Source organism: Ciconia boyciana, chromosome 15 (genome assembly GCF_034638445.1).
Source record: "Ciconia boyciana chromosome 15, ASM3463844v1, whole genome shotgun sequence".
In the NCBI taxonomy this organism is placed as follows: Eukaryota; Metazoa; Chordata; class Aves; order Ciconiiformes; family Ciconiidae; genus Ciconia; species Ciconia boyciana.
The window spans coordinates 16,427,634-16,448,455 of NC_132948.1; the positions used below are offsets into that span (position 1 = coordinate 16,427,634).

Consider the following 20,822-nt stretch of genomic DNA (forward strand, 5'->3'; position numbering starts at 1 on the left):
CATAAAAATAAGTTACCTACGAAAACGAGAGGGCCACTATTCCACTGGTTTAAGCAGGGTTTTAATTCAGTGGTTGGAGGCTCGGTTTTGTGAAGGATCCAAGTGCTCTGACTCTGCTGAACCTAGTACAAGTTTAGGATCCATGACAGATTGACGCGTTGGGCACAAAGTTACCCGTGTTCGGCAACAGAGACCGCTGAGGCTTTGAGAGCTCTCTAAGCCATTCAAGTTAAGGAGATTCTTATCCCACCTCTTCCCTTTGTATTCCCACGCTAAACTATAGCAGCCTGCATCCTGCAACATCCCTGCTATGATCACTCCCTACTGGCAGTTCCAAGAACAAAAATGGTTTTAAAATAGTTGAACGATTTAGGAGAGAGCAACCCTAGACAAGGAATGAAACCACCCCTTCAGTATTACTAGCCCTAAAATGGCTACTGATCACTTTCAGACAGATGGTTTTTGTCTGTACTGTATTCTTTCCATGCTCCTATCAGAGATCCAATCCTTCTTTTTCTTCCGCACAAAAATAATTATCAGATCAAAAATCTGTATTTTGATACTCTTAATCCTGAGCACCGCACTGCCTGTCTTCTGGCACCAACTTTGTAAGGAGACGAACTGCTACTTCCCTCTCCCCAGGCTGACAGAAGCAAGCTACCTAGGGCATGCTAGTGCCATCTCAGCAGAGACAAGCGTGCAGCCACATCATACCGACAGATTCATTTTTACTCTTTCATCAACTATGGGAGCCAAATCAATCTCGCCTCTTGAGTGAATGATGCTATTTCAAAGGTAACTTCCTGAATAATAAAAGCTTTCCCCTGAGCTTTTCCCATGGAATACAAACCAAAAGTAGAAGAGATTTATTTCCTAAGCCATAATTCCTTTCTTTTTTCCAGTAAGAACCGCAGACATGAGACATGTAGTGCTCACCTTCACGTTAGAGACACATCTCCAGGGACTTCATCATTTTCAGAAGTTTCTTGCTCTCTTGTACCTTTTAAAGCAATCCCAGGAATACGCCTCTAAGCTTCAAGTAGAAACTGACAGCACTCACCAGCTCTGCGTCCTTTCCACTCCACTCTGGAGACAATTGCCACCACCAACCCGGTGCCAGGCCAGGGCACCGAGAGCCCGCTGTGGCCCCTCCTGCACCCCGCAGCCTTCTCCCAGGCCGTGGCCACCCCGTGCTGCCCGGCCGCGGAGGGAGAACAAGCTTCTGTGGCAGCTGGTGCAGAGCAAAACCAGTGCCTTCACTCCTCAGGCGCCACGTTCTGAACGACTGTTCCAGTTACCAATGTATCTGTATCGGAAAGAACTTTGCCATTTGCGGTAGTTACAAGGGAGCCACTGAAATCTGCCAGAACACATAAACGGCTCATTCTAAGCACTTGAGAGAAAGATCCCAGCCCTTCATTTCCACTGGGGCTAATAGAGGAAAGAGATTTTACAAGCAAGTTTGCCGCGAATGGCCGAAATAAAAGCCACGCTTGGAGAAAGTGTTCTCACACAGCTCAAAAGCCAGGAAGAATGACTAATGACAGGTTTCCCACACTTCCAGGGCCACCGTCTCTCAGTATCACAGAAATCCCAGCCAACAGCCAGCGTCATACACAGCAGCAGAAGCTAGCTGAGCACACAGGTATTTTCAGAGCTGTATCCTAGTGTACCAAAGCAGGCTACAGAGGTAAGAGAGGACTTTAACAACTGAATCAATCCAAGCACCCTGAAAGCTATTATAGTTTGTGCCAAGACCTATCGCTCTGAGACATTACAGTTAAGATTATCTTTGAAACATGAAAAGCAGCTACTCACTCCAAGTTAAGGGAGATGCAAAGACAGTTTGTTTTTACGAGAAAGAACATTTAATATTTAGGAAAAAAACAAACAAGAACTACAAAAAGAAAATTCTGCCTATGGCTGGGTCTTTTAAGCAATACTATTAAAACACAGTTCATGTTTGAGCTCTAATTGTGTAAACATTTGATCAGAGGAACAGGCTTGGGGCCATGGTGTTTCGTCTGTGTTCTCTTGTCCAGCACATGCACACACTGTGCCAATTAAAACAACAGAGTTGTACATTACCTTTTGTAGGGACTTATCTTTCCTTTCTGTTGCCAGTCAATCACATGCCAAGTTGCTCTCTGCATAGTCCGTGTTCAAACGCAGTAGCCTTCGCACCATGTAAAACTGCGATGGCATCCTCCCGTCCAACCACAACTAGTGCTGAAACTGTTTTGGGGGTATAGATGATACAAACTGTACTTCATCAGATGACCAGATATGATCAGCTATGCACGCATGGAAGGAAAGGAGAGAGTATTATATATTCGTACAATTAGATTTTGTAACGTGGCACCCAGAGCCACAGTGGCTAGACACAGCTCCATATAAAAACATGAGGACGCCCTCCTTTTGACCACAAAACTAACCAACACTGAAATGACAATTTGAGGTACAGACAGTACAAACTGTGTTTGATCAGGTATGATCAGCTGTGTGAACCCAGAGGAAAAGAGCACAGGTACTCTCTCTGACCTCCAGCAGCAGGAGGAGGTCTCATTTAACTGGGGCCCATTGACCAGAAGATACTAACTTGTCTGCGCAGACCATAGTTTGGGAATCACTGCTCAATGCAGATGTTCCCCTTCACGTTTATAATTTCTATTTTGTATGTCTCTTGGCATTATTCTCTTATGCAGCACAGTGAAAGATTTGAAGTAGTGCTCTTGCTATTGCAGATGTAATTTAAAAACCTCACAGCCACTAATCATTTATTATTTTTGAAGATTCAAAGTCAGATGAAAAAGTCTCATTCCACACCTAAAGACTACAGCAGCATAACACTGATGTTAATCAGCTCTTATATTCCTGGCACTTGTATTGCTGACAAAGGCCCCAGAACTGACGGAAGAGGGAAATGTCATTTCCTTTCTATCAGCCACAGGTAACAGTCTAGGTGGACTTCTTGAGCCTCCCTACTGTTTGTGAGCTCTACTTGGACCAATGAATTCCAATTAAAAGCTTAACGGCTTACTCAGTTACTAACCGATCACCCAGAAGAATGTGTTTTGTGATTAAATCAAGGCGTACAACAATCTAAGGTTTTTAACTTTTCTAACAATGAAGATTAAAACAAATTTTTATAAGAAGTTTATTTTTCTGTTGTGTGGCCATTATACAAAGTAAGCAGCCAGAGCTGCCATTTTGTCCTTGGGTTTCTTTGAATTGAGTCTTCCTCCAGGTCTCCGGCCTTTACCTCTTCCCCGACCTTGCCTTTTTCCTTGTCCCCCACGGTGCATGGGGTGCCTCATGGCTGCATGTTTCAGCTCCACCAGATCTTGAAACACAGGATCACAGAATATGCAGCCTGAATGCTGGGTCTCATCACCAGGTAGAGGAGATTTGGCTTTGTTAAAATCTACGTCCACAAGGGCTGCATCACACAAGTCGCAGGTCTCCGGTGACACTCGGACTTTGTGGGCATTCTCAAAGAAGTGCACAATCACATTGCATTTGTTGCATGCCATCTTCCACTTGGGACCCGATGTCGAGTCTAGCACCAGAACCCCATTCTCACATTCGACGCACTGCCCAATTCCAAGCATGCTAAGGGAATGCTGGCACGTGGGGTGGGTGCATTCATTACAGCCCATTCCTGTGGAAGAAGAGTAAAACCATACCGCAAGGAACCCTTTATATCATACCCACACTACCCACTTTGGAGGAAGTGAGACACAGAAGTCAAAGACAGCTTTAGTATATTACAGGTTTTCTAAATCACTAAAGAATGGAACCACTCCCCAGATGGCAACTTGCCTTTTCACAGATTCAGAATAATCCTCGCTCAACAATTTTTCTGTAACGGCTTTCAGAATTGCCAGATACGGCGACTGTACAGTATGGGCAGTTGGGACACATTAGTGATGAAAACTAATTACGTTTTCAATTAAATGTATGGCTCCTAACTGACTGCTATTTTATACTTGCACTATACACTGTTAGTACAAGACTTTTTAATTAGAAGTTGGTAATAAAAAGATGCCAAAAAGCTCCTGATACTCAGAGCTTCAAAGCACTACTTTAAGTAAGTTTTGGTCTCACAGTTACCAAACTAACTGCAAACTTTTACCCCTTCTTATATCCTTCAACAGCTTTTGACACACCATCTATCAAAACACTCTCAAGACCTGGTCTTAGGACTATAGTCCTATCCATACCAAGCATATTGCAATTTGCAAGGTGTCAGAATCTCAGTGTCTTTCACTGCATACTGAGCATTACGAAGGTCACCTACTGTGCATGCACATAAATTAATTTCTTACTTCTTTTATAAAGGAAAAAAAAAGTATTTTGAAATGAGTTAACTAATAAATTTTGGTCAGCAAGTTTGACGTGAATTTTAGGTATCTAATTTGAACAGCACTTTATATTAAGCAACACTGATTAAAAACTACTAAGAAGCACACTGTACAGACTGCATCTAATTTATTTTAAGTGAGGTTGATCCCTGCATGTTTACAGAATTCCTACCTTTTTTCATGTCCCTGAAGGGAGGATGGTTGTAACAGTATGGACAGAGCGGGTAGCTCTTTCCTCTGGATCCAGACGACCACAGCACCAGCTCAAAGTCATCGAGGGGGCAACGCAACTCTTTGTAAAGTTTAATGGTTCCATTCTGTGGGAGACTGTAGGTGTCATCACAGTGAGAGCAGTGCAGGCGACTGGGTTTGGCCTGGAAATAGAATACAAATCTCCCAAACAACTGTAGTGTCAAGAGAGTTCAAAACTTGCAGTAAATCCAACTGGGGCTGTTCTCTGGTTTGTTCCCCATGGAAAAACTCCATCAGGCTTTTTGGTTCAGAAATGCACTCTTGATAACCACATTTGAATGCAAATTCAATAATGTAAAAGGGGTTTCTACTCAATGCCCCCCAGCAAGTGAAATTTAAATTCCAAGCATGAGGTGAACTTACCTGAATATACTTCATGAAACGATGGCATTTACCACAGCGGGAAAGAGGTTTACCTGTGGCAGCTAAGGGCGAAAAAGACACTTCCATCAGCTCATCCATACCTGCGAAAGAGATAATCACATTTATGTTAGAATTCTAGTTCTTAACAGGAAGCCTTGCACAAAATCATCTACAGGACCTGTGAAGAAGCAGCGGGAATTAAAATATTTATTCACAATGCTATTCCTTGTCTAGGAAAACTTTTTAAATAGACAGCATTTTGCGGTGAGCATGCAGAAACACACAAGGGTAAGTACTTCAGCTAGCCTGAAGTTTTGAAAACTCCCCACTACACAGTCACAAAATAAATGTGAAGTAGAGTTTTGGAGCCATGATTCAGTCCATTTCCTTTTGGAGAGCAACTTAATTTGACTGCAAACTTCCAGTCCTGGAACACAACTTTTCAGTAAGCCTAAACCTCTGAAAGGAACCTAATATATAAGTATTTTCTACTAGCATCTTTGCAACAATTAATTGTAGGGAACTCCACATGTAAATAGTTTTACCTGCAATAGAATCCACAAAATAGTGAAATTTCCTTTTGAAAATGTCAAGGGTGTGCTCCAGGACCTGGTGATAATTTGCTTTACCCAGAGCTATTAAGTTGAGTTGCTTCTCTACAGCACTGCGGATCGTAGGAAGAACCAATTCTGCATCTAACAGAAAACCAGAGACAACGGCAACAGAGAAGCAGCAATGAAAGATCAAAAAATGGGAGTAGTAAACTGTCCATGCGTAAACTACCATCAAAATAAACAAACAAGTTTTAATCATTATAGTCTTTGGAATTAGTAATGCTTTCCCAGATGCATTATTTCAGATGGAAATGCTACTTATACAGTGACAACAGCCCTTGACATACTGAAGGGAAAAGAAGGTAAGAGGATGGAAAGGGAAGAGCATTTAACTGACCTATTTTGTAATAACCGTGAACCAGAACAATGCCAAGGTTTGTAGGCTTTAGTCTCCGACCACTCTCCACTGTGACGTAGTTTCGCTGGCAAATGTTGTTAATGTGGACTGGAATACTTGCATCGGTTCCTGCCACACAAAGGAAAACAACATATCCATCCTGAACAAAAAGTTTTCATCAAATTACTCATTTCTGACTTCTCTGGTTTTATGTCAAGTCATAGTGCTCCTGAGACTGCCTAAAATTCAGATACCTTTTTACTGTTATTCAACTTCCAGTGGATAAGAGTTAGAGAGAGAAGTTAAGTCCTTTGCAGTTCTGAGAAGTCCGAAACATGTTTTAACCTTAATTCTTTCATCTCTTCCAAGGTATTACTATTGGGAAGACACCTATTCTCATAATCACTTATTCTGGAAAAACACAGCCGAGTAAGAGACTATGTTTGTTTTGACTGGACAAATTTATGAAAATGCATCAAAGGAAACAAGTCAGATTAAAAAAGAAAAGTAGTATTGTGGTACATTGAATAATAAGATATATAAGGACTATTGGAGCCAGCAAAGCTGAAGCAAGCTCTAAAGGAAATAATTCCTAAGAATGGCGAGGTGCATTCTTCCACACAACATCAGCTCTTTCTGACAGAGAAGTGCCAAGGATGTGTTATGAAAGGATACCGCTTTGGCCAGAAACTAGCCCTAAGGATAAGAAGGGGAAAGGAATGTGGAGGAAGAGACAATCTACCATCTGCTAAGAGGTGCTACAGGCATTGTGGTTTGAAGGGAAAAGAGATCGTTACTGTACCTATTCCAGTGACTACTGGAAGGTCATTACTGACAGAGAGTTCTGAGGAGCGATTCAGACTCTTTGCACTCTCGGTAGATGTATTACAGGATAATGTAAGTTAAGCAAGTTCCTACCAATGCCATGCTTTTCCATCAGAGTGATAAGTTCTGCTTCTGTCAGGTAATCAGGAGGACTGGTTTGCTTTTCCAGCAATTTTATTTCACCAATTGGAAAAAGATCTCCCTTCTCACAGTGGGGAAGGCTCTCTTCTAATGGGATGCTGTGCCACGGCATAATTGCTGTGAACCCTGGAGGTAAAGAAACAAACAAACAAAAATAATGAGAGCTTACCTTCACAGCTTCCACAAGGCCAAGGTATGTTTCTAATTTTAACACAGGCCACATTATACAGATCAAAGTTAAGGGGCTGTCTGCCAAAACATGCAGAAAATATCTGAGGCTAGGAATGCTGAGGCAATACAGTATCACAAGATGGTATCTCCCACTACACTGCATCAGATCTATTTTGTGTGTGACCTGAGTCAGGTCAATGTACAAAAAAAAGTAAATGCTTTCCTTGAATGAAAGCCCAGTGCCAGAATTGATGGGAAGAGTTTCTTAAAAAGGAAATACAAATATTAAGTCATATTAATGTAATAAGGACTATTGGGCCAGTCTACCATAAAAATCTCAGTGGTGGTGCTACATTCATTTTACAGAGGCCCAAGAAAAAAATCTGCCTTTGTGTAATTTAACCCTCAAGAGGCATTTGCTGTCTATAAAAAGACTGGTCTTCAAGCAGGCAAATGTGGCATTAAATCTTTGAGACTACTACATGAAAAACAAGACTTTTTCTATTGTAACTGAAGTATGGAAATGAAGACAAAGATTTGGTCTCTGGTCTTGGTAGCCCAAAAAATGTCTTCAAAATTGTACTTGCCCCCAAAGCTTCACTTTTACATCCATTCAATGTATTAATGGGGGCAGGGGGGGAAATCTGTAGCTAACTACTTAATCCTTGATTTGTCTTACCTGGTGAAGTTACCACTTTTCCAATACAGGTAAAACGTTCAGGGCCAATACTGAAAGAAATGGTGGTTTGCAGGTACTTGCAATCAGCGCTGACAGTGGCAATGAAATGCCTAGTTATATACTCATATAGTCGCCATCCATCTCCACCTGAGGATAAACAACATCTTACCCACAAAACTCAAGTCCTGCAGCTCTGTGTAAAATCTGCACTAAAAGGCACCAGATTTCCACAGGTATCACAGGAAAAACTGGTACCTAAAAGAAAATAACATTCAAAAGTCTATCCAGTTTCCCCTTTAAAATTTTCTGCTAATAGAATCATCATGTCATACAGACATGAGCTGTGTGCAGATGCTCTTGGAGAAGGACTGCCAATTTAGCCAGCCCATCTCCTAATATTGCAATGTGTTTGAATGAGAGGATAAAGTAGAAAAGACTTTTTTTTTTTAAGCAAAAAAGAAGAGAGACATATGAACAAAAATAAAATTATCTACTGCTTAGCGCCACTGGAGACTACACCCTAATCTAAAACCAAAAATAGGATTCTAGTGGCAACTGTCACACTGGTCAGCTTTAAGTCCTGCAACAGATCACTCTAAAATACTACTTATTAACACTAACGTAGGTTAAATTTCAAAGCAAAGTTTCCTTATTCACAATCTACAGATAGAAAATCGAATAGTTGAAAGGTTACACTGCTATGAACAACTTCTAATTCTTAGTCCTGTGCGTTACATATTTCATCTTGCTGTGTATATAAAGAAAAAATCTTACACAGCCATTTAGTGTCCTGTAGTTACTCAAAATTTTAAAGCATTTGTTTTTCTATTAGAGATTATTTCACTGATTCATGAAAATCAGAAGTTATGTTTTCTACAACAATCGTAGCTATTCCTAACAATACAATACATTCACTAGACTTTCTTATAACCTTAAAATCCTTTTCTGAGGGATCATGGGGTACAGAGAGTCAAATGTTACATTTTAGTATAAAAACCACAAACCACAGAGACTAAATTAAAATGCAGTTGAAGTTTGACTTTCAAACACAAAAATACAATAAAATTTCAATACTTGGAAGCTACTATTTTGGGGCAAATTTCTCCTAGCAAAAGTAGGCGTTAAGTTGTTAAGTTGGCTATTCCTTTTCCTTAGTGGTACTATGCTCCCTAGGATCAATTACTGAATAGCAGACCAGCTCTGAGCTTCACTGTCACCAGAAGTTTAAGTTAGGATAAAGATTGCTCTCTCTTCAGCTCCTGCTATTCAAATAACTGTATTTTCTGTTGAAACTCAGGATTTTCAAACTGGCTCCTATACCTCAAGGAACTAATTTCCTCACACAGTGTTCCAACACTACGGAATTTGTCTATACCTAATTCTGCTTCTGTTGCAGTTCTCATTGGAGTGATGGGAGGATGGTCTCCTGCATCATGGCCTTTCCTTGGACGATTAACGCCTTCCGATAGCAATGCTTTTACCTGGGTTAAAGAACAGAGAGAAAATAGGCTGGCTGAAGTGGATAACAGGCCTCTCTTATCAGGTTAAGAAACTTTTCAGATCAAATCCATGACAATATGACATCCATAAATAAAAGCAATTACAGATACTTATTGTTCCTGAAGACTTATAGGTCATCATATACCAAGTATATTGTGTATATAATATACCGATATAAAACAGACTAGAGAATGATGTTAGTACAGGTTTTGCTTCATGTACTCACCGTTTCTGCCCAGTAAGGATTATTGGCTTGTTGTCTCAAACATCCTTTCAAGTCAAAGTTTTCTGGATAATGGGTAGTTTCTGTTCGAGGGTAGCTAATATAACCCTGAGTATAAAGACGCTCTGCTATTTGCATGGCATGTTGTGGACCCATTCCTAAGATGGGATAAGAGAAAACAAAAATCATCTACACATCCCTGTGATTATGATTTGTTTGCTGCATCTGAAAGTATACCTTATCAAAGCATTTAAATAAGTCATGGTTTGTCCTTTCCCTAAGACTTCTGTCACCTTGATCTCACCCAACATTTCACTTTTGACAAGCTTTCTAAACTTGATCCTTCCCCTAAAATGATGTATTACAGGGAGAGGAGGGTATCAATCTATATTTGATACATCCTTGATTATTTCGTCTGAGAAGCCAAAATATTTTCCTTTAAAACAGTGTGAAAATCTGAACTTTTGCACATACCTAAAGCAGCACTGGCCACTCGTAGCATTTCTACCGTGTTCAGAGCCAGTGGTCTCTGCTTCACCTTCTCTTTTTTACTCACAGATTCTACCTAGAAAATAGCATTTTCCCAGTAAAAGCTTTGAAGTTTGGTAACTGGTAAATGTATAATTTCAATCACGCCTATAATCATGTGGTATACCTACCATTATCTGTTCTTGTCATATCTGTTTTGTTTTCTTAAAACAGTAACCACTGATATATTTTTACTTGAAGAAATCTGACTGGAGATAATTTTACCAGATTCTAAACTTACAGTCCTAAGGCCTGTAACTGTGAACGCAGCAAGGTAGCTTATTGCTATCTTTGCTTCCCCTTTACCTCAGCAGCACGTACTTTCAGTGCTACAAGGATTTAGTGCTTATTCCAAGTAATGGTCCTAACTATACGGATCCTGATTTTTAAAAGCTTCATGCAGTCTTTGAACCTTGATGGCTATAAGCACTTAAATCCAAACATACTGTCAAACAAGTATTGAACAGAGCAGAATTAGAAGTTAATTGGCTATAAAGACTGTACCATACACATGATTAAAAATTTAACTGCAGGAATATTGCCACATAAGTAATTAAATTCTGATTTATACAATGTCTCATGGGAAATAAGAGGTCTGCTTGCAGAGATCTGAACAGTATTTCTTAGCAGGTTTAGTAATGAAGACTTCCTATCATGAGTGATGATCATTTCCAAAGTCAATATTAAGAAGCAGCTTCTGCTGAGATGACCACACTAGCATAATATGAACCACAATAAAAAAATCTCTTGCCCTTTATTCTCATTTACACAGTTGAATGGAGTAAAAAAACAAGATACAGATATTCTACACTCTTATAACAAAAACACCCCCACCCAATATGCAGCAAATGAAATATTAAATGGTATTTCCTTTATATGAAATATGGCTCTACTGACACTTAGTAAATATTGTTACCTTTGCTTCTTTTGCCATCTTTGTTATACTCAGGAACATTTGAGCAATTTCACGATCAAACACCCTCACTCTATCCCAATCCAAAGTGAGAGAACTTTCTTTTTCAGGGTTCACCTATCGGACCAAAAAAAAAAAAAAAAAAATTAATTCCCACCAACTCTATCGCTAGAAGTGTGAGAACGCATGTTTCCAACAATAATCCAATAAGCAAATCCTATCAATACCTGTCCTAGGACACAAGTGCTCCAAACATGCAGTTGTACTCTTTTTCACAGGGGCTTTTGAGAAAGGACGACTACTTTGAGTTCTGGGGTCAGGGAGAATGACCGGAATTATTCCTGCAGTTAACTGGGATACTTTTCTTATTTTTAGTGCTGGAAATAGTAAAGGCTGAAATGGGCAGAAATTCAAAGTTTACCATTTTGATTTAGCAAAATCAATTTGTATTAAACTGTAACTAGGTCACATTTTAAGTCCCATTTACAAAAATAAATATGAAGCAACCAATATGAGAGAGCACAAAACTCTCTGAAAGCAGGCACCAACTATTTCCTAGCATGACACACGAGACGCGTCAGAAAATAGATGGCAGTAGACACCAGATTTCATCATTTTTTTCTTTTAAAAAATCTAAAAATGGCAACTTTTTACCATCTATCCCTTATTTGTTTAAAAAATCCTTGTGACCACAAGCAGTAAAACCATGTTGGTTTGCTGTCAGAGCTTGGACAGCAGTGAGGCTATAAAACTGCTATAAGCTGCCAAAGGACTCAATTCAGAGGACTCAATTGCCAATTAACACAATGAGCATTTTATTTGCTTTAAAATTCCAATACTCAGCAATGCCAATGTTTGTTGGCAGCCTAATTAATTCCTGGATTCAAATTAACAACAGTCAGTCCAAGGACCCCAGGGAACAAAAGAAAACCATTTTAAGTAGTCTTTTTGGCTGAGTCTAAGCTTAGATGCTTAGCACTAAGGAATTCTTATAAGCAGCAGACAATAACCACTTTAACACAAAACTGACATCCTGGAATCTGTTCTCGAGAGTGGTGACACACACAAACTGAATGAGAACAGATGAGTAAATTGTAGGCATTGTGAATTCTTGTCAGCAGCTACAAATTTATGAATGAACAAATGAAAATATAAATGCATTTCTTTGGTAAAAATATATGTTCCTCATATACAAAAAAGTATTGTAAAACTTACTTTAGCTTGCAACACCCAGTAAGTCTCAGGCTTAAATGACTGGATTTTGTCATGCCTTTCAACACAGAATCCAAGTGTTGGGGTCTGACACGGCCCAAAGGAGATGAGGGAGCTGTCTAAATTCCCGTATTTCCCCTGAAAATATTTAGTCTGAAACCTAAGAGAAGGGAAAAAAAAAAACCCAGGAGCAAGTACATTAATATCCTCATTCCCATGAAAAGCAAAAGTTTTCATCAACTTACACACAGAAATATGAGTAATCTATTAAATCATTCAGGCATTAGGAAGAAAGCATTCTGAGAAATACCATCTCTTACAGCTAATTAAGTCATAATTACTTTGCCTCACTGAATCCTGTTTATTCCCAAAGAAATGTGGGAGAACATCATAAGATAAGATCATACCATAGTTGCTGATAGTACTTTACCTAGCTCAAAGCCATAACACTATTTTTTTCTTTTTATTTGCTTATGCAAAAAATCGTTCAGCTTGGTGCTGAGCAGAATTAGCCACTCGAGTTCCGAGACATATTTTGTGGACAGATCAGTATTCCTGAACCTTTCACAAAACTATTTGTAATCTATGCTGTCACCTTGTAAACGCACAGCCAATTCTAAGATCCAGCTCCTGGCGGGCATCCACTGAAAGAGCTTCATTGCGATTGGGTTCTCCCAAGTGATTCATGGCATTGCAGATGTCTGTGTCAGTAATAGAACTGAATTTAGCTCTATAAATCGTCCTTTCGGTGCTACGAGGTTTGTTCATTACAGGAAGAACAGCATCAAGAACCTAATGAAGATCAGAAACATATTTTAAGAGTATTTGAAAAGTAAGGGCTTAGTCAGTTTTTCTCTCTAAAGAAAAAAAACCGCCACTCTCCACAAAATATTTGCTGATATGTAAATACTTTCTTAATTCAGTAAGATGTCATGCCAATACACTAACTGATAAGCAAGAGCAGTATTTGTCTATCTACTCAGAAGTGTATTAAGAATTAGCAAAACTGAAAGATTTATTTATTAAACAGCAACTGCTGGAAGTGAAGCACTATTCTTAGCCAAGTGCAGAGAAATTCATCACTGCAGCTGCAGCACTGTTTGGTGAATACGTATCAGTTTCCATCTGGGTTTATTCTACGTATTGGCAGGGCCCAGTTATGATACAGTGGTATTTAAAGAACTTAAAACAATCACTTGATAAAATGTGCTTCTTTAAACAGAAAACCAAAAAATACTCTTCATGTACACTTCTGGGAATAGGATGTTAAAAAAAAAAAATCTTTGCACACCAATATTTTAGTTCTGTACCTTTTACGTGCAGAGGCCACATTCCTGCGGTAAGCCTACACTTAAAAGCAGCCTCTATGCTCAAAAGTGCCTACTTGCTTAATGAACAAAAGATAATAGAGATCAAGTTTTATAAGGACAGCAAAATAAACACTCCAGCTGTGAAATACAGACCAATTCTCAAAGCACTGGAATGTCTGAACATTTAAGAGACCTTATTGTTCATCTCAGATGAGCAACAGCTATGAAATTGATTTATATTCTTTACCTGACATCTTAAAGAGTTCAAAAGCACATGAGTTTTTCCACCAAGGCCCTCCGTGCCTTTAAAACTTCATTCAGCTTAGTTTGAATTTTACTGTATATCCATAAAACAATATGCTGATAGTACTGTATGTCACAGACAAAGATATTATGGTATTATAAGTCTTAAAAATGGAAATCTTACTTCAAAACAGATGTTTTCTCCCTCCTTATCACAATCCAACCACAAGACAATACAATCACAGCCTCTTCCTTCCACCTGTGAGAAAAATTAGCACAGTTCTTCAGCAATTCAAAAAAAGACCTATCTCCTCACTAACTGTATACTTTTTGTTTCTATTTTAAAGTACTAGAGATAATTTATTTGGTGCAAAAATGATTGGAAGAATATAGCACAAGTGACAAGAAGTCTGCAGGTACTTAAACGGTGGTTGAAGAGAGAAGCAAGCTGTGCTTCGTGGGACCAGAAGATGTCTACAAGACATCTGCCTACAAGACGCTTTTCTGCAGGACCTGAAAAAAATCAGCATAGCACTATAGCAGCGAAAGTCTCCTGAAACTGCCACAGTCTGTGTGTGCAGCCTTGGGCACAGTCCCTTCCCCTTTCGGTGTCTTAACTTCCACATCATTTAAAAAAAAAGAAACAAAACAAGAAACACTTTCCTAGTTCATAAAGACACCACGAAGTCAAATTTATCTGACAGAAATCAGTTTTATACCGCATACACTCGCCTTTCAGAAAGTATTATTTCGTAAAAGCAACCAAACTACCACTTTCCTCTCAGAGGGGTGCATGTGAAGAGTGAGCAATAACCAACGTAGACATATTTTAAAGAAAGCATTTACAAGCTATGCCTTGCACTTGCTGTTAGAAGCAAAACACGCATCCAATGCTCCAATTTGAGAAGCAGGATATTGACAGTCAAAAAACTCACAAGGCAATGGCAAAAGTGAATTCAACAAGGCAAAGATTTCAGACAGCGTAAGAACCAGTAAAATTAATAAAACAGATCTAACCTTTACAAAAAGCTGCTTCCTGCAGGGAAGAAAATCCTTATTTAGGAACATACTCATTTCTCTTCGACCCTAGAAGAGCTCTAGCATATTGTACAGCGTATTGCCAAACACTGCCCACTTTTGGGAAGCAGGTGAATAGACCTACTAAATCAAACATTCAACAACCTGCAGCGTGAGAAGCAGTGCATTCAGATGGCCTGTCTGCCTTAGTAGAGGGAAGATACCTAACAAGTGTTTTGAAGGACGTGGAATGCTCTGGCACTACCCTCCAACAGAAAACTATCTGTGGTGAAGACAGACTATTTCTTATACTAGAGTGAAAATAGCTGACCCACTCTCGGAGCCGGGAGAGGGTTATACTTCTGGTTCTTAAATAAAGCTAGCTGACTTGTCAGAATGTTTTTTTAAAGTAAGGCTAATTCATAGCAAAGTGCTACACTGCTCTTTCAAATTTATTGCTTTCCAGAACCACAGAATGATTTCACTTATTTTTCTTGACAGGATAAAAATAGGTCTCATTGCTTCCTCCAACAGAGGAAGAATAGGAACAATTAATCCTTGAAGATGGAATATGCTCCAGATTAAATAAAGAAAAAGAATGCCAAGGAAAAAAAAGATAGATCTCAAATCTCATAAGATAGAATACCTGTAAAAACTTCACCACGGTCAGTTTGGGATTAGCTTCTTTCTTTTCTGTGGGAGCTTTGCTAAAGAGTTCTGCTGGATCCACTTTGTCCCAGCTGTTATATTTTCCTGAAAAGCATAAGTATATTAAGCAGAGCTCTAAATATACATTAAAAAAAAACAACCCCAAACAAAAACCAACAGCAAACAACATTACTTTGGAAAACACTTGGCTTTCAAGATTTGCCTCGGAAAGCTTTCTACCCTAACACATCTTGCTTTACTGTTATCAAGGAACCCCTTATCATTATGTGAATTGCAACTACCATTTTGAAACATATAAAGGAAAAAAAAATACTACACACCTTTCAGAAATTTTAACATGAGCTGTTAAAACACCTTCTGTTTGTACAATTAATTGATCAGGTGAAGGGGAGGGAGCTATTTTTCTTTGTTTTCACAGTGCACATGTAATGTGCACACTGCAGTCTGTTTTACTGTTCATTACTTATGGCCAGTTATGCCTCAGCCCTGTTATGCCACGGATCATCCTGTGTCACCTTCTCACATCGACGCATTTGTTCATCTCAATTTTTCTAAAGTAACTGTTAGTAATATGGCTTAGCAATTACATTAAACTGTACCTCTTCAAAGCACTATGCAAATAACTCAAAATTTAGTCCTCATAAAACTTGTGAGATCATTATCATTAGAGGAAATACAGTAGTTGCATGACTAGTCCCACACTTCAAAGCAAGTTAGCGACAGGATTCCTTGCGCATTATCCTTACCATGTCTCTATTTTGCAGTAATATGCTACGATGCTTTAGAGAATATCCCTTTGGACTCTACATTCCTCGATCACCTTTCATCCAAAGTACCAGAACACTTTTACAGGTTAGCAAATTGAGCTTGATCTCTCCGGGACATAATTCGGGCACAGAAAACATAAGTGGCATGCCCAAAGTCAGGCAAGAAGTCAGCCAGAGAACTAGAAACAAAAATCAAGAACTGCTGACCACAAGTGATCTTTTCATCCTCCCTTCCTCTCTAGTTCTAACATTCTTCCTGAATGATTTCCACAATGAGTATTTTCCTATTAGAAGTCCTTGGCGGTTTTACAAGCCATATCATATAAACCATTTTGTGAACAAATACCTATAAAATCCAAAGTCATGACATGACCACACACGGATGTCATCTTGAAATGGGCACTCTGTCCTATAAACGATCCAGCGTACTCATGCACAGAGCACACACCATTCAGTCCCTTGCGAGATGACATGTTTCCTGTGAAAATAAGATCATACCTATCAACAGGATAAAAAAACCTATTGAAATAACAGTTATTTAGTGTGAAACGACATCCTCCTTTTCTTAGATCTTACAGCTAGGGTGTTCCCGATCACAATTTTACTCATTGATCAAGTTTCTATTTCTGTTAGTTATCACTTTAGACCTTTTTTAAAGCGTATCTCATTTTCAATTGAAACTATCCATCATCTCCTCCATCCTTTCCCTCCCACCAGGAAATCCTTATGAAAATACAACTAGTTTTCTAGACCAGTACAGTTATAATCAACTCATCCTGTTTTCCACACGATTTATCAAATATTTACTGTAACTTCAAAAATCTCAGAACGGCAACTCGCTACCCGATCGGCACTTTCTAGAAACCATATGCACTAACACACGCTCCGCCTAGGTAAAATATCAAAGCCAGATTCCTTTATTCTTGAACTGAACAGGCATCAGCCCATAAAAATAAACAGAACGCGAAGCGCCCCCCCGTTATTTTACGAACTGCGACCTGCCCTGGGCCACCGCTCCCAGGGGGCAGCTGCCCCCAGACCACCGCGCAGCTGCCCAGGCTGTCCCAGCCTCACTCCATCGGCAGCGAACGCGGCGGCCCCGCAGCGCGCAGCCCGCCCCCGCGCCGCCGGCCCGGCCACCCGCAGGGCAGCAGCCGGAAGGAGCGACCCGCGCGCGTCCCCTCCTACCCCTCGAGAGGATCTTGGCGATGGACTGCGCCAGAGAAGGCTTCTCCGCGACCATCAAAACGGTCCTCATTGTCGGCTGAACGGGGCTTAACGGGACGGTCTGGCTTTACTAGAGACCCCGGCACGCAGCTCACCAGCAAAAGCCCGTCCTCGGCCTGAAGAGACAGAGCAGAAAGGAGGTTTACCACAAAACCACCTCCGGTAAAAAATAATTACGAAAACCAGAAAGACAGGGACAGATTTTGCAGCTCCCGGTGCCCGGGCCCGCCCCTCCGCCGCCGCGCCAGACCTTCGCCGAGAAGCCCACCGGGGCAGAGGGGCGGCCCGCAGCCGCACGGCCGGGGAGCCGCTTCGGTCTGGGGTCCGGTAACAGCCGGGGCCCGCCGGCAGAGAGAGGCCGAGAGGAGGAGGAGCCGCCGCCCGCCCCGTCCCGTCCCGTCCCGTCCCGGCGCTCCCCGAGGGGCGAGGGAGCTGCCCGGCGCACCGAGGGAAAGCGAGGAGCGGCGCGGCCCCATCCCCGGCCCGGCCCGGCCCCGCTCCGCTCCGCACCTCAGCGAGCGGCCATGGCCTCCGCGTGCACTGCCGGGTCACGGAGCCGGAAGGCGCGGGCGGGGGCCGGGCGGGCGCGCGCGGCTCTCCCCCCCCCGCCCCGGTCCGCCCGCCCTCGCCTCGGCCCCGCCCCCCCGCCGGGAGCGCGCGGCGCCCCCCACCCCGCGCCGGCGGCCGCCTGCGCCAGCGCCCCCTGGCGGCGCGGGGGAACGGCGGGGGCGCGGGCGGGCTGCGCGTCTGTCACGCACGGCCCGTTTCGTCCCGGGGGCTTTAACAAAGCCAAAGCTCGCCGCAGGAACCGGCACTAGATACGGAACCGGACACGGGAACGGCACAAAAACGTACCGCCGCCGTTTCCTCGCGAAAGCCCGCGCACGGAGTTCTGCCGCGGGAAGCACCGGGCCCGTTTTGTACTCGCTGCCTCGCGCCAGGCCGGCCGCGCGCAGGCTTCTCCGCTCGCTCTGAGTTTGGTCGTTACCAAGGTGCGCGCAAACCAGATTAATCAAACGTCTCTAATCCACGCACGCGGATCGTGTCCGCTGCGTCCGCGCAACTTAAGCTAAAGCCGTGCCCCTCCGCACGGCCCGCGGCTCGGCTTCCAGTTCCCATAGGCTGAAAACCCTGCAAATAGCCTCTGCCACGAACCGCGTCTCCTTCAGCGCAAAGGAACGTGTCCCAGGAGCGCTGGGAGCACCTGATTCCCTTGCACCCAGATGAGGTAATGGAAATAATACTGGTTTTTAGAATGATTCTTGAAAAAATGCACTTTTTGCACATTAAATCTTAGTTGAACGTTGATTTCTCACTTAGGCAGAAAGGGAAAGAGAAAGAAGGGAAAGGAGAGCGGGAAGGGAAGGCCCAGGCAGACGCACACCCTTCCCTCACCCCACACTTCCCCTGGGAGGAGGCGAGGGCCACCCCAGCCGGGTCCTGTCCCCGGGCCGCGGGTCCTGTCCCCGGGCGGCGGAGGGGCAGCAAGAGGCCCCTGGCCCTGGGTGACGCTCCCCGGGGACGCGGGGCCCTGCGGAGGAGGTTTTGTCAGCGCGTCGGGGCGGTTTCCAGCCTCTCCTGCAGCCTTCGACTCCTCCACACACCCTGAAACGTGTCTGTCGAGGAAAGCGCTGAAGAGGGAAGCCCCAGGCTGATGAGCTTTCTAAGCTCTCTGTGGAGGAGCTCAGCTCTCTGTTTTTCCCCCTGTGGTGTGCATCGATCATTGCCAGTGCTGATAGCGCTTCTTTTCCAGGAGCTGCTCAGTACCATACAAACCCAAAGAGAAGAGATTGGGAAGCAGCCGGGATCAGGATGTATATCAACCTCACGCTGTCTGGAATAAAAAGGAACTCATTCACCTTCAATTAGATTAGTAGACAATTAATAGATATCAGAGCTACCAGTGAAAGAAAACTCAAAACAAACCCAGTGCTTTTAATTCTTTGGCAACACTGAAGGCAGAACTTGTTAAAACAAATGTGTTCTGCTGTTTCAATGCCTAGTTCCCTTTGACATCTGGGGAACATCTGGAACAATAAGGATGCAAGTTAAAACCAAGTCTTCAGATATGTCAGATACATATTTTTCAATTTCCTCTAGTAAAAGCCCCCTACTAAATCCAACCTTTCTTTTCTTCTCGAATGTGCGACGTAACATGCAAATTCAGACTCGTACTTAGCTGTGCAAGCACAGTCGGGTCTCTCCATACGTGGCTGAGGGACGCTGGGCGCTCTGAGCCCCCGGGTACCACCGTGTCGGTACAGGCGCCTGCGTGGCCGGTCCGTCGGGCCACACGGGGATTCTCCCAGCCTGAAGGAACCCTGCTTACCGGGCAGCCCACGCACGCCAGCCCTCCTTGGCCTAATCCATGGAGCACGTTGGGACATCAGGTCACGACAGTCGCTTCGAAGCGCTCGCAACCAGGAGAGGGCAGTTTTGGAAAGCCCTTTGCAGTTGGGAAAGCCGCACCCCATCTCTATTCCTCCGGCGTGGAGCTGCACCAGTCCCACCCCAGCCGAAGAGACCAGATCCCCCAGCCGGGCTGGGGACAGGGGCTCCGCAGCCCTGCAACGCAGGTTTGGCAGGGCTCTTCGGCTGGGGTGGGCGCCCGCAGCGTGTGCCGGCTGCCGCCGCCCTCGCGGGGGTCTCCGGGGCACGAGGCAGGAGCTCGCAACGGCACTTCGCAGGGACACGGGTTTTACCCCGTTTCCATCACTTTCTCTAGTGCAGCACTGGGCTGCGGCTCAGGACGTTGTAAATTCACTTCGCGCCAAGTTGCATCGTATTTTCCCCAGGAACTGGCTCCCGCCCACTGCAACAGCCCGAGAGAGCCCCGGAGAGCCAGGCTCCCCCCGCGACCTCCTCTCGTAGGGCTTTTCTCCTCCATGTGTTACTGCTATTTCAGGTTTGGCCGCCTTTCTTTAGAAGTGCTTCTCACCGTACTGAGGAGGCTCCAAAAATTATCTTGCCTGACCCCGCCACCCCTGCAGCGAGCACCCGGGTCTGGGAGGCTCTTCATTCCCACCGGGAGAAACTCTGGGGTGAAGAGGCCACGTTTGCCAAGACACCAGTTAGGCACAGCGCTGGGGCAGGCTTCATCCGGGACTACTGACACCCCTCTCCTGTACTTTTTTCAGCTCTGGCTGGTGTTTCTTCACTTTTCTTCTGAAGAGCTGAAGGCCATCAACACAGCTCTCTAGCTGTATGAATGGGGCAGAATAATAAAAAAACAAAGCAAGTAGCCTCTCCTGTGGTTTTCTGTGAGAAAACCAAGTTTTGTTTCTAGGTTTAAACCACTAGCTAGATTTTGTTTTACACTGACTTGGTCAGCCTATCAAATTAAGGCAGCTACAGCTCTGGGTAAGCACTTTGCACACTGAGGACACTTCAACCTCACTGGTCCTGCTGCCTGCGGAGTCCCAGGTTTTCCAACACCACTCATCCCCCAGGTCATTTCGGTGGATGGT

The 20,822-nt window shown here is 43.1% G+C and overlaps 1 protein-coding gene across 5 annotated transcripts; it reads right to left on the minus strand.

The window, feature by feature from the left end:
• Positions 1–1,892: 1,892 nt before the first annotated feature.
• Positions 1,893–17,979, minus strand: TOP3B (DNA topoisomerase III beta). 5 transcript variants are annotated; one of them, XM_072880573.1, is made up of 18 exons: positions 17,866–17,979; positions 17,317–17,471; positions 16,475–16,606; positions 15,339–15,445; positions 13,860–13,934; positions 12,718–12,914; positions 12,126–12,282; positions 10,914–11,027; positions 9,944–10,034; positions 9,473–9,627; positions 9,122–9,227; positions 7,747–7,893; positions 6,849–7,022; positions 5,931–6,059; positions 5,525–5,674; positions 4,980–5,080; positions 4,537–4,738; positions 1,894–3,661 (listed from the first exon to the last, which is right to left on the minus strand). In XM_072880573.1, exons 2-18 carry the CDS (start codon positions 17,384–17,386, stop codon positions 3,180–3,182), a joined length of 2,589 nt encoding a protein of 862 aa, XP_072736674.1. In that variant the 5' UTR covers positions 17,387–17,471; positions 17,866–17,979; the 3' UTR covers positions 1,894–3,179. The 5 variants fall into 5 exon arrangements, with proteins under 5 accessions (XP_072736678.1, XP_072736674.1, XP_072736677.1 ...); XM_072880576.1 differs by having other exon boundaries at positions 17,801–17,894; XM_072880575.1 differs by lacking the exon at positions 17,866–17,979 and adding an exon at positions 17,624–17,775.
• Between the last annotated feature and the right edge of the window lie 2,843 nt (positions 17,980–20,822).

Bases quoted from the DNA above. Each gene is read 5' to 3' on its own strand.
- TOP3B (XM_072880573.1), bottom strand. From the start codon at position 17,386: ATGAGGACCGTTTTGATGGTCGCGGAGAAGCCTTCTCTGGCGCAGTCC. The intron at 16,607-17,316 runs GTAGGAGGGGAC...TTATTTTCACAG, and splicing joins CGCCAAGATCCTCTCGAGGG to GAAACATGTCATCTCGCAAG. The intron at 13,935-15,338 runs GTATTCTATCTT...TTTTTCTCACAG, and splicing joins CCGTGGTGAAGTTTTTACAG to GTGGAAGGAAGAGGCTGTGA.